Below are 17,096 nucleotides of genomic sequence, written 5' to 3' on the forward strand. Positions count from 1 at the left end.
ACACAAGAATGATTAACCTCGTTTGGAAGAGCTTATTTGAGCTTCTCTTATAGCATTAGTGCTTATGCAAGTGTTTGGAAGAGTTTATGTAAATAGTTTATGATCTTACATATAAGCTCTTTTGAGTTTTGATCTTTTCCCATAAACTGCTCAAATTAGCTAATGAATAAGCGCTTTATACCTACCTATAATATATTTTGAGCTTATTTCAGTAAGTTTCATAAATTAGCTTAAGAACAAATGTTAATACAATAAGCGCCATAAGCTCCCTCTACAGAATGCCTCACTCCATCAACCAAAATCAAAACTATGTCAGGCTATACAAAATCCCAGCACTTCAATAAACAAAGGGAGAAAAACAACAGCTCAATGCTCTGTGCACTGAATAACCAATAACCAGTGAAATTGCATCATTCAGTGGGAACAAGTTTTCAAAGCATCCATCCCTACTCTAACAGCAAAAAGTTAAACTTTGCATCATTCTAAACACATCATACACATTAACAGGATAAACAAACCAGCTCAAATGCAATAAACAAAAGGCATATAAATATTCAACTAAATCAAAACAAAACAACATTGAAAACTTATCTATTGCGCCGCCTGTTCTTCGAGATTCTTCACATGTGCCTTGAGAGTCATGACAAGCTCCCTAGCTGGTGCCTGAAGCGTGCTGACCAAAGCAGAAGCAGGGCTCTTCAACGATCCCAACAAATTTGCATAAATCTCAGCACGAGTAGGCAATGTTTCAAGCTTCTTGAACTCATTAGGACCATAGAATTTCCCTTCAAAAACCGCACCAGTGAAATCATTCTCATCAAGCTTCTTCTCCTTCTGGAAATCCCTGTAGGGTTTAATCGCCTTCGGAATCTCCTCCGTGTGAACAAACAGCCACACATTCATCCCCTTCATACACGGCTTCAGCGTCTCCCACTCGGTTCCCTCCACCGCCTTATACACCAGCGTGTTCTTCGCGACAATCAGCGTCGTGGTTTCGGGGAGCGTTTTCCGAAGCTCCTGGAACTGCTTGACGGTGAAGCCTTTGTAGTTGATTCCGGCGAGGAGGTAGCAATTCTCGAGCTGCTTCCTGACGCTGTCGACTGTTTCCTCCTTCTTGGTGCGGGGAATGGCGGCGGTGATTGATGAGAAGCGGTGGCGGAGGGGTTTGAAGGTGGGTCCCGGGTTGAATGGGTTAATGGGTCGGTTGAGGATTTGGAAGGTTTGGGACTTGGGGGAGGGAAGAGCAAAGCTCAGTGCACTGGCTGTGGCTTCCATGGTGGTGAAGGGAAATGAGAAAAGAAGAAGAAGAAGATGACATTGTGGGTTGAGGTTGGCTTATCTTATCTGGATGATGCTTTGCTTGGTTTGGGGTAGGAAATGTATTATTCACTGATGTCAAAATTTAAACTTTGATCAAATTTGGGAAAATTTTAACTTTGGGTGGATTTTTTTTTATAGGGTTAAAAACTATAACCGTCCCTGAACTTTGAGCGAAATTTGAAAATCGTCCCTCGCCGGAAAATTATCTCAAAACCATCCTCAGACTATTAAAAACAATTTGGACCCGTCCCTCCGACCACCATAGGTCCGACCAGCTCCTTACGTGGCCGTCCACGTCATTTAATGAGGATTACATGTAATTTTTTTATTTTTTAAAATTAAAAAAATTCCTAATTTCTTTATTCCTAAATCTAAACCTTAATCCCTAAACATAAATCCCTAAAGATACACATATTCATGAGTTACGGTTCAATCTTCTTCAAAGATCTTCATCTTCTCAACCCACCCAGAAACAAACCGTGAACATCATCAACATACTGCAGGAGAAAAAAATCAATTTCTTCCTTCTTAAAAGCTCAAACCCCATTTCCTCACCTCATCTATCCTCTCACTGTCTCACCCAAAACCTTCCCCCGACAAGAAAAATCAAATCTAGACAAACAACATCAATATAAACCCCAACCCAGAAAAAACTCATTCACAATGAAACCTGCATCAAATCAGACAAGGGAAGACAATTAAAAAAAACCCGCCACTGTAACTCCCACTCACCACGGAAACCCATTCACCACCGCACTACTGTGGATGCAGATCGAGCACTGACTCCGGCGACTGAGGAGGAGGATCTAGGAACGGTGGTTATGGTGAAAGGGAAGGAAAATTGGGGTAACAGAATTAAGCATCGATGGAGGAGAACCATTCCATACAGATCTGTTTTGTGAGCGAAATTGAGGTGAGTGAAACTCAAACCTGTAATGAAACCCACTCGAAGAGGCAAAGAAACTGAGAAGAACATGTCACAGCAGATCTTTCTGCAATCCCAGCGGATCTCTTCCTCTTATCTCCAATCTGATGGGTGGTGGTGGTTAAGGTTGAGGTTTAGGAGGAGGTGGTTAAGGTGAAGGTTAAGGTTATTTTAGGGGGAAAAAACTAGGGATTTAAGGTTAATTTGGGGATTTAGGGTTAATTTAGGATAATTTGGTTAATTCAGATAATTTGGAGATATTTTTTAATTTTAAATAATAAAAAAATTACACGTAATCCTCATTAAATGACGTGGATGGCCACGTAAGGAGCTGGCCGGACCTATGGTGGTCGGAGGGACGGGTCCAAATTGTTTTCAATAGTCTGAGGATGGTTTTGAGATAATTTTCCGGCGAGGGACGATTTTCAAATCTCGCTCAAAGTTCAGGGACGGTTATAGTTTTTAACCCTTTTTTATAAATATTGCATTATTTTAAAAAAAGATTTCATTTATATAAGTTGTGTGTAATAAGAGGTTAGAAATAGAGTTTGATTGTTATCAATTCGAACAAAATTGTCTTTTATGAAGGGCATGTCTTACACAAAAATGTAATAAGTTATATTTCTTTTCTGTTTTTTTAATTTAATTTGTTTATTTTCGTACAATGAAATAACAAGACAGGTTCGATAAGAAATAATATTTTTTTGAAGGTGATAAGAAATAATATTGCTCAGCCTCATAGTCGTAACATAAGCATGTTTATTTCATTAATCATATGTCTATTTTATAATGAGGACATTAATTACATAATGAAAAGTAAAATACAATTACCCTGCCCCTAAATGTGGCTTCTAAATGTGTCATTTGATGTGATGAGCAATTAACTCCAACGATCATCTCCATTTAATTGATAGGTCGCATGCTCCTAGAATGGTTTGTCAACTCTGATGTGAGAACACAAGCCCCCGAACTCCCGAAGCATCAACTCTTCAAGCAAGACGAAACATGCTTGAAACATTGGATGTGACTCATCTAAAGTGAATCTCTCACTTTATGGGATAAGATAAGTTATCATAACTATTAAGAGTGATTACGTACTTTCAAAAAATGAAGAAACTTAATCAACAGTAAGAATGACTTATTTTACCCTATAAAGCGAGTCATTCACTTTAGAGGAGTCAAACCCATAAATTTTTATCAATGACTCGCGCGACTTGGTTGGTCATCCTTCATGTAAGAAATAGTTGTCACCGAATGATAGCTCTAGTGATAAGAGCTAGGGACATAAGGGTTGGGTGGGTTGAAGGGTGAAGGGTGAAGGGTCCCGGGTCGAACCCGGATGAGGGATTATTTTACTAACATTTCTAACAACTAACATTTGTCTATAAAAATAATGTGAGAAACAATTCCTAATATGGTAAAATAGTTAATTCCGATTGAATGTCTTTGTAAAAGAAAAAATGATATTGTTAGTATATAGTTATTAAACTACTAATAGCAAGTGAAAATTTAAATTATTGAAATATTTAAATAATTTTAAAAAATAAACACAATGACGATTGTAACATGAGAATAGGAAGGAAGTCAACCTTTTCCCAAAATTCAACACAGTTCTAGCAATGCAATTTGGTTGGACTCTTATGTCGATCGAAATGAATGCTTTCACTTTAAGTCTATTCAGCTAAACATTTAGGACTTGGAGGGTTGTGTACCTCCTGAGTTTGAAAAACCCCAAAAGGGGGAACCTCGACCTAGAGAGCAACCCTAACAAGTGGACTATGGAATGCATAATAAAGTACCAACTTTAAGGAGTCACTTGTCACCCCACGACCATTAAGACTGTCATTCAAGTAATCATTAAACCATTCAATGGACATATAAAGTATCATATAATCACAAAGAAATCAAGAACCGAATAAGCAATCCCAAACCTTATAAAGACCCAGACATTGAAGGGGAAACCATGTTCACTCATCACTAGGTTCTTGAAGCTAGGCTTTGCATCGTTTGTGGCTCAGTAAAACGTTTACAGTCACACTCCTCAAAGTATGTGTTCATTGTTGGAAAAGTTAGGAAGAAAATTGTGCCGTTGACGAACCAATGCCTTGAAAGTAAAAATTTTGGCAGACCTCTAGTGCAATCCAGTGCCGGATTTGCTCCTCAAGGTTAACACAACTACATATAAGGCACTGTGCATTTAGAACCTAAACATGTTGAAATTTCTACAACAATGCTCAAAAAATCATGAAAGAGAGGAATAATCTTTTTTATTTTGTGTGTCCCCCTCACTTCTCTTTCTCTGTCCATACTCTACAGTGGTTCCATCTCCTTACTCTCCCAACCGTTTCTATAAGATGGTCATATGTCTCCATAATATTCCAAATGTTACATTGCCGATCACCACTTTCAAAAAAAAGAAACATTGCCGATCACTTGAATGCAATAAAACAGGTGATAAAAGCCATTAACACTGGTTTACCACACTTGAATGCAATGACACTTGCACCATAAAAGAGAGTAACGGATGTGTCTATAGTAACAGTGGAAATCACTATGCCATTTAACCTTCGTCCATTGCAACCTAAAGTCATAGGTGAAGGATTAAACTCAAAACTTCTTAACTCACCACTCAAGATAGCCTTTGAACTTAAGAAACTCAACCAATCACTCAAAAACTAGCTTACGGATGCAGTGTCGACAAAAACTTCAATTTCCATATAAGTGAGGGATACAACTAACCCTTATTTCCACTATTATTATTGCTATTATTACAACTATTTATCATGAAAAATGGAAAGCAATTTCTTCGAATTGACCGGTGTCCTCAAAGCCCCAAGCATTTGATTGAAATGAACTTACAGGTCCACAATCCATTTCTTGATCACTAAGCATTGTCTCTTGGGCTCCAAGGCTTCACACTTGAATAGACATGCTTTTGTCACTTAGCAATCAGGCCATTTAGCTTGGCTGCAAAGGATTGGACAAAAAAAAGTAAGAATCATTTGAAAAGAAAAGATAACAATATCCATTTAAATTTCCGTTAAACTCAACATAGATTTACATTGAAATTTTGCTGAAGGATTGTTTAGCCAGACCTTAGTTTTTTTCCTCATGTTTTGTTGTTTTCCGAGGAAAAAAAAAAATTAAAATCTTATTTTTCAATCCATTTTTTATTTTGATACATCAAAAAGATAAATTACACGCATCAATAATTAATCATTGTACCTCTTCCTTTCAACTCATATGTCCCCTGAATTTTCGTTGAACTCAACGTGGATTCACATTAAAGTCAACATGTTAAAATCTGATTGATCATTGGACCTCTCCCTTCCAACCCATATGTCCCTAACTAATTCAAAGACCTTTCCAATCTATATTTAACTCAACCTAACAAATTCTAACTTATCTATTACTAATATTTTGAGATATGTAAAATTACGCTAACATTAACTACCCCAACAATGCATGTTGATCTCTTTGAGGGTAAAGTCCAACTGAAATTTTGACAAGTAAGGTACGAGAGCACACTAGAAACAAGTGGCAAGTTGATACGTGTAAGGTAAAGACATTGCCACATGAATGCTCCAAACCCACGTTACACACAAAATCTGATTCCTCTATCCACCTCAGAACCCAACCTTATCACCATATAAACCCTCACATTCTTCTGCAAAACCCCAATTCTCTTCTTCTCCACCATCAAGCGTGCGTTACCGAAATTCCAATCCCGAAATGGCGAACAAAGCGATGGAAGTTGTGAGAGGTTTGGACTTGAAGCGCTACATGGGTCGCTGGTACGAGATAGCGTGTTTCCCATCAAGGTTTCAGCCCAGTGACGGCATGAACACCAGAGCCACCTACACTCTCAACGATGACGGCACTGTGCACGTTCTGAACGAGACTTGGAGCGGTGGGAAACGAAGCTTCATTGAGGGATCTGCTTATAAGGCTGATCCTAACAGCGATGAGGCTAAGCTCAAGGTCAAATTCTATGTTCCTCCATTTTTGCCCATTATTCCTGTTGTTGGGGATTACTGGGTTTTGTTCATTGATCATGATTATCAGTATGCTCTCATTGGTCAACCAAGCAGGAGATATCTTTGGGTAAGTATATATCTTCCTTATACTTTTCATGTTGAATATGTGAAATTTGATTGATTATTATATTTATGGGGTTGGTAGATGAAGGGATCAATTTTTGAATTTCTTTATGTTTCAGAATCTCTGTATTTTAATTGATTCTTTAGGTTTGTTTCTTAGGGGGTTTGTGCCTTATTTGTATAGTGTGTTTGGGGGTTTGCATTAAAATATGTATTGGAATGTAGAGTACTTTGAAAAAATGAACAATAAGTTTATGTTAACACTTTAATTACACTTACAGCTTAGGAGAAAGAAAGAAAATGAGAAAGAAAGAGATGTTTGAATATATCAAAACTAAAAAATGACATTTGATGATTGGCTATATTTGGATCATTTTGGTCCCTAGATATTATGCAGGAAGCCCCATTTGGATGAAGAAACCTACAATGAGCTTGTTCAGAAAGCTACGGATGAGGGGTATGATGTGAGCAAACTCCACAAGACTCCACAGAGTGATACTCCACCCGAGGAAGAAGGCCCCCAGGACACCAAAGGCATTTGGTGGATCAAATCCCTTTTTGGGAAATAGAAATGGAGAACATGTAAGTGGCTGAAGACTGAAGTAGAATTTCAAGTTAAAAAATAATGCGATCAAGAACTCTAATCAGAGCATTTTTAGTTTGGATGACTGTAATGCATGTATTGGCTTGTTATGTAAATAGACTAAAGGTGTGAACTTAGTAAAGTTGGTGTTTGATGCTCTGATTGTGTTAACTCTTATTGTTTTGGGGTGATTCCAGTCTTTGATACTACAGCCATTTTCTTTTTGTTTACTTTTTCTTTGTTGATTTTTTGGCTAAGCTATAAGGATCCCATGATTTATCCTCAATCTGGATGACACTAGACATGGTCGATGTGTCACTGTCACTGTGTAGTGTCTGAATCAGATCATAAATCCCTATGACTTTTAAGAGGCCAACTTCGAAGAAAAATATAAAGGTGTCTGGTTCTTTGTTGATTTTCGAATTGAAAAATAATCTGGCGAACAACTAAGCATCAGTGACCCTTGTCAAGTGACAATAGCATTTTTGCGGCTAGTGTAACTTGATCAAAGCTCTTTCTTAATTAAAGTATGCATCCAGCATCTATGCCTGAATTGTTGGCTATCTATCATGAGGAAATATTTGCTCATATAGCATTAGAGACCGATATTTAGCATCATATTTTTTCGTGGTCGAGACTGGAGAACAGAAAAGGAGAAGGTTCACAGAGAGAGAGAAGCTAGAAGTACATGACAGCTTAGCTTGTCATCCTCCAATGACCTCCAATGACATGTTCTATCCTGATATTATCTTCTTCACTAGTCTTATTTTTTTTTGATAAGCCAAATTACTAGTCTTATTCATTGTATAAATATCAGTCTTGAATGCCTTTGCAAAGATAGTTTCATCAATTCCGTGCCAAAAATTGAAACAGGTTTTTCAGTTGTTCCTACATTTGTATTTGGGTTTTGATATTCATATATTTCTTTCTCTTAATTTCTTGTCACATTATTCATTTGTGTATTCCTTTCGATCTCTGAGTGTATGTGGGTCTAAACACATGGACAATGCTCACATAAACGCCCGGACATGTAAACACGTTACACTTTGCTGGAGCTCAGCCTCAAGCAAGGACGGAAGCCAATCTTTTTTTTTCTGATCGTAGGGATGCACATGTAACTTTTTTGAGTGAGGGACTCAAACCAAAACTCACCATATTTAGTGAGACTAAAAATTTATTTATTTACTTTTATTAGATAACATAGATATGCCTGTGTTGAAAATTCCACAAAAAAAATGAGTATTTGTATACTATAGAGATATTGCACCACAAATTTTATATCTTATTGTAATGTAATGTTAAAATTAAACTAATTATATATTTTTTTTTATAGACAAATGTTAGGTGTCAAGTAAATTAGTTTCTTCATCAAGGTTTGGACCCTAGTCCCTTCACCCTTCATTCCTCCAACTCTTATGTCTCGTAGCTCTTACTACTTGAGCTAACCCTTGGGGACAAATTAATTATATGTCTAATTTGAAGCATTAATTAATTCATTAAATATTATTTTTTGGGATTAATTAATCCATTAATTTAAATTAAATTGTAAATAATGTTCCTCTTGTAAACAAAAAAAAAATTGAATGGGAAATATGTGACAAATAATATTTTAACAGTGCCACGAATTAACAAGTCAATTACATGTGATAAATAGCTGTGTATTAAACAAACCAAGGAGTTTCACCATTCTTTTAAATGTCAAAACAAGGCCATGTTGTGTTTAAAAGGTCAATCCCATGGTAAGTATGGTCTGTATCCAGCGATTAATATAGACAAGACAATCACGATGACTTTGTTTTGATGTAACAAAACAAAACAAAAGTAACCAAAATCAACAAATAAAGGAAGTTAGATTAGATTTCTAACATCAAGTTTTCATTGGTTGTCCCTTGAGAGGAAATGCTGACCAGCTATTTTTGCGGGAAAGTATGTGGAAATAAATAGAAAAAATCTTATTTACGAGCCAATATTACTCCTCAATTTGCTTCCTTTTTTTCCAATCGCATTCCCTTTTCAGTTTTCCACAGAAAAACTGCGACAGGGGATGCTTGTTTCATCCATCCAATAGATCAACACATGAACATCAATATTTGGGTATGCATGCTTGTCATGTTTGATAACCTTTCTTGTTTCTAGTTTCCTTTTTGGACTCTGTTCTTTTGATTGAATGTAGATGAAATTTTATAAAGGAGGTGAATAATAAGAGCAATGTTGATTTATATATTCCAGTATCTATGCACCACCCTAATGAAAAAAAAATCAAGAACAAATAAATAGATACACAAGTCTGGGAATTAAAATACAAAATAAGACATCTATAGAATCATTTGCTATCCAATCCACTTTGTAATTCTAATTGTTTGTTGTGACTGAAATTGAGTTTGAATTGTGACAGGAAAAGAACAAAATGATCAGAAGCTTGTTTCTGATTTCCTTGTTGCTTCACACAATTGTGGCCCAAAAGCATGCACATCCACATCCAAATCTCCCTGTTGCTCCTGTACCTATCCAGAAATGGACAACATTAAGCGGTTAGTGATTATAGGACTATTTTGTTTCTATAACTTGTAGCATATGTGTGGACCAACTTACGTTTCCTGAGAATCAATTTTGACACTCAGAAGCTATTCATCGCAGACAAGCTATTGGTTCTATTAGGAGAAGCTAAGCTTCTTCATTCTAATGACAATATTCAATGTTGTGATCCTTATTCAGGTAAAGAACCTCTTGTAATAGCTCGTGGCGGTTTCACGGGACTCTTCCCAGAAGGCTCCCCTGAAGCAGTTCAGATGTCACGTGACATAAGCATCTTCTTGTGCAATCTTCAGCTGACAAAAGATGGTGGTGCCTTTTGTGTTACTGGTAACACGCTTGACAATGCAACAACTATAGCATTGTTTGATCCTAAGGAAAAAACCTACAATATCAATGGGATGGATGTGAAGGGACACTTTTCTGTGGATTACACCACTGCTCAGATTGACCAGAATGTATCAAGTGAGTCTTGAATCAGTCTTCATTTTCTCCAAATTTAGGAAATATGCAACATGAACGAACTTTCATCCAAATTGACAAGAGTTTCATTCATATTTTGTCCAAAGTAAATACTAACGTCGGTTTGCTCTGATGGCAACAGATATCTAAACATAACATATAACTAGGAGCCTAGTTGCTTTGTTGTGAATATATATCCAAAAATAATGAAATGAATATGGACTATAGACTGAAATAGGTTCCATTCTGAGCGAAAAGATAATAGGAAAATGTTGTTGGCATTATTAGTGCATGTAACAAAACTTATTCATGCACAAATGTTGAACTAGTTAGGCTTCCAAATACCATACGCAAATGAAAAGTTTGATTCATTTTGAGCTTTGGAAATGATAGTATGCTCTTGTTATTCCACAGTGACCCAGGCCCTATTTACTAGACCTGGTTTCTACGATGGTGCTGGCCCAGTTCTTAATGTTGATGCGATACTGAGTCTTCAATCCCCACCAAGGTTTTGGTTGAATGTTCAGGTTTATTCTCTTTTTCTTTTTCTCTCTTTATTTGAATGATAGGAACTGCTTTGAAAATTGAAAATACTTAACCACCATGGGGAATTCTTTAATTTCTTGCCTTTTATGGTTTTGCTGTATAGTGACTGAGAATTTTTGTTGCAGAATGCAGCATTCTACACCCAACAAGGATTAAAAGTGGTAGACATAGTTCTGGATATGTTGAGAGTTTATCCAGCAATAGAGATTGTTTCATCTCCAGATATTGGCTTCTTGAAGGGTATCAGTGGGAAAACAAACAAGGCAACAAAGGTCATCTTTCAACTTCTTCAAAGCAATGATGTTGAACCTTTAACCAAGAAACCATACGGCACCGTTGTGAAGGATCTTGCAGCAATCAAGTTATTTGCATCAGGCATAATGGTCCCCAAAGAATACATATGGCCAGTTAAACCAGACAAATATCTAGGGCTTCCCACAACACTTGTAGCTGATGCCCATAAATCAGGACTTGAAGTGTTTGCTTCTGGTTTTGCTAATGACTACTTCTCAAGCTACAATTATAACTATGATCCTACTGCTGAGTACCTTCAATTTATAGACCATGGAGATTCTGTTGATGGTGTTGTCACCGATTTCCCAACAACAGCATCAAATGCCATTGGTGAGATGACAAATCTTCAACATTGAGTGTTTGATCTTTTTCTTAACAGTAAATCTCTCTTCAACCTTTCTCACCACAACTTTCTTTTGCAGCTTGCTTTGCACACAACAATACCTTGCCAAGAAAAGGTATATTAATATTACTAATCCCAAAATGTTACTCGATCATAAACATGGATATAATGTGAAAAACAGATATATGACAAATCTATAACCTTAAAAATTTGCTATTGCAGGACGAACTTTGGTCATAAGCAGCAATGGAGCAAGCGCTGTTTATCCTGGCAGCACTGATCTTGCATATCAGCAAGCAATAGATGATGGCACTGACATCATAGATTGCACAGTTCAAATGACAAAGGATGGAATTGCCTTCTGCGCATATAACGCAGACTTAAACACAGAAAGCACCGCTATGACAAAGTTCATGTCTCGATCTTCCAATGTCCCAGAAATTCAACCAAAGAGTGGAATTTTCTCATTTGACCTTGCATGGAGCGAGATTCAGACACTAAAACGTAATTTACTTCCATGGAAAAAGAGTCATACTAATAAGATTCAGCCTTTAAGATTTCGATAATGAACTAAAAGTATAAATTTCCTGTTTCAGCTCAAACTACTAACCCTATAGGAAGCGATTTTCTAAGAAACCCAGCAAACAAGAACAGTGGTAAATTTGTTACCCTCACTGAATTTTTGGACTTGGCTAAGACAAAGGCAGTTAGAGGCATTTTAGTCAGCATACCGGTAAGCAACATCCCCAACTACTAGCATATTTGTATTAGCTTCTTCTTCCTCATAATCAATTATGAAACTCATAAGCTACCTGAAACTCATAAGCTACTCAAAATAAGCTTCACCCTAGAATTGATTCTGACTTTAAAATCAATTGTAGAAAGATTTTCAAACATGCACTACCTTAGAATGCTTCTATATGAAAAAATTCTATTACAGCTAACTCTATTTTCTTTACAGAATGCTGCTTACCTAGCATCCAAGAAGGGTCTTGACATTGTTGGTGCTGTGAGCACTGCTTTGAGCAATGCCACCTTTGACAAGCAAGCCACACAAAAAGTCTTCATCCAATCAGAGGACACTTCAGTCCTATCCAAGTTCGAGGATATCCCATCTTACAAAAGGGTGTTGTTGATCAATGAAATAGTAGGCGATGTACCGCTACAAACGGTTGGAGAAATTAAGAAGCACGCAGATGCAGTGAATCTTCCAAGAACCTCTGTTATCAAATCATCTAATTCCTTGTTAATAGGAGTAACAAATGTTGTCAAAGAGTTGAAAGATGCAAACATCACAGTATTTGTCCACGTTTTCAGAAATGAATACATGGGCCTGGCATTCGACTACTGGTCAGATCCTAATATCGAGATGGCTACTTATGTCCATACTGTTCAGGTTGACGGGCTCGTGACTGAATTTCCAGCCACTGCAAGTAGATTTTTGAGTAAGTAATCCAATCTCTTAGCTTTCTTAGAGCATGTCTGAATTTGCTTCTATTTCAGAACCTATACACAGCCACTTCTCTTAAGAATTGATTATGGCTTCAGAGTCAATTATAGAAAGGTTTCCAAACCATGTGCATCACACTGTATGAGTAAAACATTAGTTTGCATATGCAAAATTCAAATAAACCATTTGATAAATTGCAGGAAGCCCATGTAGCCATCTGAGGCATGTCCCTACAATTTTACCAGTTAAGCCAGGTGAACTTGTGAGCACTGTTCCACCTGAGGTACTACCACCGGCAGCTGCGCCACTTCCATCACTTAAGGCTGCAGACGTTGTTGACCCACCACTTCCAGCAGTGGCTAATCTAACACCACCACCTCAGCCTGATGCTGCAGCTCAAGCACCCTCTTCGGCTGCAAAGGCAAATGTTGCCGACGTTGTTCTGTCCCTAGCGGCAATCTTGGTGCTTGCAATGCTTTCTGCTGGTCATTAATACTTGCCATGAACCTCCAGATCTTCAATTTTCCACAAACTCTTATATCTTAATTTGTACTATAGAATGCATAAGACATTAGTTCCTCAAAAATTTATTGGGACGAGACATGAAGTAATCGTCAACTAGGAAACCCCCATTAGCCACTATTGTGTTCGGAATGAGAAACATTTAATTGATGAAAGAACGATGTCATTTATGCTTTAACACCGAATCCATACTAAATTCTTTGCAAGCTTCTGCACACCGCCAAAACCATAGAAACAATGTGAAAATTTGGAAGAGTAGATAAGAACTTCAGATGATTTAAACAAATTGAGATGCACAATAGTTATTTAATCTCACACCCTCATGTGTCTTAGTTAATGTCCCAACAAAAAAGATGGAATCGGATAAGTGAATCAAACTTTTTTAGAATCACCAAGTGAGATTGCAAAATTCACAAGGGTTTCTAAAAGGATTGCAAAGTCCAATCAATTGCTAACATTATTATATTCAATGGAAAAATACCATAAAACAGGATACAAGAAACAATCTAAACTGAGACCTTCACAAGAAGGGTTTCTAGAACATCTAAAACTACCAAGTGAGATTGCAAAACCATTCCTTGTTTAGCTATGGAATCAGCACCTTCATTATCTTCTCTAAACATGCTGCAACATGATATTAAAGTCAAGTCTCTGTCCAACATTTCTAGAACCATAATAAGCTCGGAGGCAAAGTCATGCAGCTGGCTCAACTGGTTTGAACTAAGAATCAGCTCCGCGCAGTCCAGTTCACAGATAGCATCTCAGATATTTAGATTCCAAAGTAGAGCAACACCATCCTTAAGAAAGCCCAAGAGTTCAACTAAGAAAAGAGCATCATTCACTGCTGAATTCGCGAAACCTTTCACCCAGTTTCCACATTCATCTCGAATCAGACACCAAATACCATATCTATTTTACAGGTTCATAACTTCCATGTACATTCAATGAATGAAGCTGAAAAAAATGTGCCAACTATCAATTAATTTTGGGAACCAGATCAATCTGAAAAGGAAATGAGACATACAAAAACCAGCATGACAAAATCATTCTAAAAATCAAACACACAAATATGGTCAAAGGAAAAGTAAATTTAAACAATTGAGACATGCAAAGCTTAAAATAGGTTAACACTATGTTCGCTAGATGACATGTGGAATGAGAGCGAGGAAGTTCATTGGAACAAGATCCAAAAGCTCTTTCCCTTCTCTCACTCCATAAGCCTCTACCAAACACTGCACTAAGATAACTCCAGATTCAGCATCGGTTACACTGCAAGGCTCAGATTTCACACACAGATTGGATCGATCGTCGAAAAAGCAATACCGCCATGGATGGCTGCAACAAGATTCGGAAATTCCGATCAAGTTGCCTCGCCACCGGAGGCATTGTTTGACGGCGACCGATCCATCCGTTCCACACTCCGAAACCATCGTCATTGCCTGAGAGAGAAAGAGAGAAGCGGAGACAGAAAGAGGGACCAAAAATATATTTAAGATGAAAATGAAGGACATAAAAAATGAGGTGTGTATATATCATTGTTGCCAGGAACAGGTAGCGAGATGCAGAGAGAGAGAGAGAGAGGGAGGGGCAGTTGATTTTTTTTTTTTTTTTTTTTTGGTTACATCGAGAGATTAGGGTTTGATGTTCCATCATAGAGAAACCTCAGCAAGGAACGGAGTGTGTGTGCAAACCCCAGATCTACTCTGAAGTTGAGTTTCACTGAGATTTATGTTGGAGACTCAACTGGTGCTTTTTCTTAATTTCCAATTATACCCTTCTTGTAGTTACCATGATGATGGGAATGGGAACAAGGAGAAATGGTAGTATTGTCTATTTGGACTTGGGCCTTTTGACCTCACTTGAACTGGTTCTGCTCCACGACCAGCAAGAGGCTAAATAGCTGATAATATTGAGATTAATCTTTATCCAGAGTCACCATACTAAGAGGTTGAGAACTCACCAATGATACCATAAAGTGTGTTTGAAAAATCCAAATGAATCCAAATCTAGGTGTGATCTAAATTTAGTAGAAGCAACAAATGGTTTGGAAAGATGGATCCACATTTATGAAGCACAGACTCTGACACAAACACGACATGACACCGTTACCGCGACACGGCTCAAGTCTAAAAAGAAAGACACGAGGACACCGCATATATATATATATATATGTGTGTATTTTTTATGAAACTCTTGTCATAAAGCTTAGGAAATTGCTTTGATGTTTTCCTTGTAAAAAAATAAATTGTCTAAAAAAAGAACTAATCTATCTACTGGTTTTCACTCATTTATTGATCATCATCATTAAAAATGTATTTGACTCTGGTTATTCAAGTGATAAATTGACAATTTCTTTCATGGTTCACTCTTAAAAATTATGTGTTTTAAATATACAAGTGTCCTAGAGGTGTCCAGCCAAAAAAGAGGTGTCAACTCACATGTTCGAGCCGTAAAAAAAATACTTTTTTAATCAGACACAGTGAGGAAGTGTCTGACACGTGTAGTATATGTGTCGTACAGGTGTCAGTGTCGTGTTGGTGTCCGACATCGGGACACGACATATGTAAGAGTGCTTCATAGATCCACATCCAAAAGTGTTAGAATTGAAACCAAACATGCACGAAGTGTTGAACCACTATGTCGACCTACAAGGTTTGAAGTACTTGAATTTCATCGATACTTATTTTTTACGACAAATTACCTATGGTAAGAAACTATAAGTATAGGCTTTATGGGTAAAAATTACAAACTACCTTTGAAGGTCTCAATTGTAATTTTATATGATCCTATCTATCGGTAAATTTTCATAACATTAAGCGGGAGGTTTGCCTAGATTACCAATGGTTAGATACTGTAATAGCTTATTGATTGAACGCTCTTGCACCAAAAATGAACAAGGATAAACGATATGTCGAAGTTGTGCGATGTAAAAATGAATCGGCAGAGGAGCATTCCGACTAAGAGAGAAGTACCCGCACGAGTGGTGGTTGATGAAGCGAGATGAGAATGTCGAACTTTGAGTAACCATTCAAATAATTAAAAATCATTTTACCTTTTTAGTTAGAACTTGAGGGGGCTCACTAAAAAAGATGGCGAACAAAATGGCCTTTGCTAGGGGAGAAACATTTAATTGATGCAAGAACAATGTCATTTATGCTTTAACACTTAACACATACTAAACTCTTTGCAAGCCTCTGGACACCGGCACAACCATCAAGACAATGTGCAAATTTGTATGAGTGGATAAAAAAATCGGATGATTCAATTGAATCATTAAAAACCTGAACTTGAATTTGACATTTACATTAGTTATTGACATGTACAGGAGTTTCTAGGCAAACAGAAGTAACATAAACTACCAAGTGATATTGCAAAACTATTCTTTGTTTATCAATCACTAAAACATGCTGCAGCTTAATATTCCAGTCCCTGTCAAACATTTCCCCAACAGTAATAAGCTAAGCTCTGAGGCAGCTAGCTCAACTGATTAGAATTGAACTAAGAATTTAAATCAAATCCATGCAGTCCAGTTCATAGATCGCATTTCCAATAGGAGAGGAGCGACATGCCCAGATGAATTCACAAAACCTTTCACCCAGTTTCCACACATATATGAAAGCTGCAAAGCTGAAAATTATACCACCATATTATACCATAATCTACTTAACATGACCATACTTCCATCTACATTTAATATATGAAAGCTGCAAAGCTGAAAATTTGTAAACTATCAATTTTGGAAACAGATTAGTTCCTATACAGCTCTTTATCAGCAAAAAGGAAAAGAGACATCCAAAAACTAGCATGGCAAATTTACAACAAAAACCAAAAGCAGAAATATGATTAAAGCAAGGGTAAATAACAGGGAAGAGTTCTTGTTAAGATATCCAAAACAACAGGTATTACACAATTAAAACATGCAAACTTCAAATAATTCCTACATACACTGATAATTGAGTAACATAAAAAACTACCAAGTGAGATTGCAAAACTTTTCCTTGTTTAGCAATCACATTCAA

The 17,096-nt window shown here is 37.0% G+C and overlaps 3 protein-coding genes across 3 annotated transcripts; 2 read left to right on the plus strand and 1 right to left on the minus strand.

Moving 5' to 3' along the window:
* Positions 1-353: 353 nt before the first annotated feature.
* On the minus strand, positions 354-1,338 carry LOC130714509 (50S ribosomal protein L10, chloroplastic). The gene has a single exon (XM_057564407.1). It carries the CDS (start codon positions 1,273-1,275, stop codon positions 592-594), a length of 684 nt encoding a protein of 227 aa, XP_057420390.1. The 5' UTR covers positions 1,276-1,338; the 3' UTR covers positions 354-591.
* Positions 1,339-5,848: 4,510 nt separating this feature from the next.
* Positions 5,849-7,158, plus strand: LOC130714812 (temperature-induced lipocalin-1-like). Its single transcript, XM_057564768.1, has 2 exons — positions 5,849-6,349; positions 6,732-7,158. The coding sequence occupies exons 1-2, from the start codon at positions 5,978-5,980 to the stop codon at positions 6,912-6,914; spliced, it is 555 nt and encodes a 184-aa protein (XP_057420751.1). The 5' UTR covers positions 5,849-5,977; the 3' UTR covers positions 6,915-7,158.
* Positions 7,159-8,876: 1,718 nt separating this feature from the next.
* Positions 8,877-13,255, plus strand: LOC130711675 (glycerophosphodiester phosphodiesterase GDPDL7-like). Its single transcript, XM_057561385.1, has 10 exons — positions 8,877-9,022; positions 9,324-9,459; positions 9,644-9,925; positions 10,337-10,449; positions 10,594-11,092; positions 11,185-11,220; positions 11,328-11,609; positions 11,702-11,838; positions 12,067-12,550; positions 12,756-13,255. Exons 1-10 carry the CDS (start codon positions 9,005-9,007, stop codon positions 13,046-13,048), a joined length of 2,280 nt encoding a protein of 759 aa, XP_057417368.1. The 5' UTR covers positions 8,877-9,004; the 3' UTR covers positions 13,049-13,255.
* The last annotated feature ends 3,841 nt before the right edge of the window (positions 13,256-17,096 follow it).

Source organism: Lotus japonicus, chromosome 4 (genome assembly GCF_012489685.1).
Source record: "Lotus japonicus ecotype B-129 chromosome 4, LjGifu_v1.2".
Taxonomy (NCBI): Eukaryota; Viridiplantae; Streptophyta; class Magnoliopsida; order Fabales; family Fabaceae; genus Lotus; species Lotus japonicus.

What these genes read in the sequence shown, in the direction of transcription:
- LOC130714509 (XM_057564407.1), bottom strand. Translation starts at nt 1,275, where the DNA reads ATGGAAGCCACAGCCAGTGCACTGAGCTTTGCTCTTCCCTCCCCCAAG.
- LOC130714812 (XM_057564768.1), top strand. Translation starts at nt 5,978, where the DNA reads ATGGCGAACAAAGCGATGGAAGTTGTGAGAGGTTTGGACTTGAAGCGC. An exon ending in CAAGCAGGAGATATCTTTGG is followed by an intron (nt 6,350 to 6,731) that starts GTAAGTATATAT and finishes TTTGGTCCCTAG; the next exon opens with ATATTATGCAGGAAGCCCCA.
- LOC130711675 (XM_057561385.1), top strand. An exon ending in GAAATGGACAACATTAAGCG is followed by an intron (nt 9,460 to 9,643) that starts GTTAGTGATTAT and finishes ATCCTTATTCAG; the next exon opens with GTAAAGAACCTCTTGTAATA. An exon ending in GATTGACCAGAATGTATCAA is followed by an intron (nt 9,926 to 10,336) that starts GTGAGTCTTGAA and finishes GTTATTCCACAG; the next exon opens with TGACCCAGGCCCTATTTACT.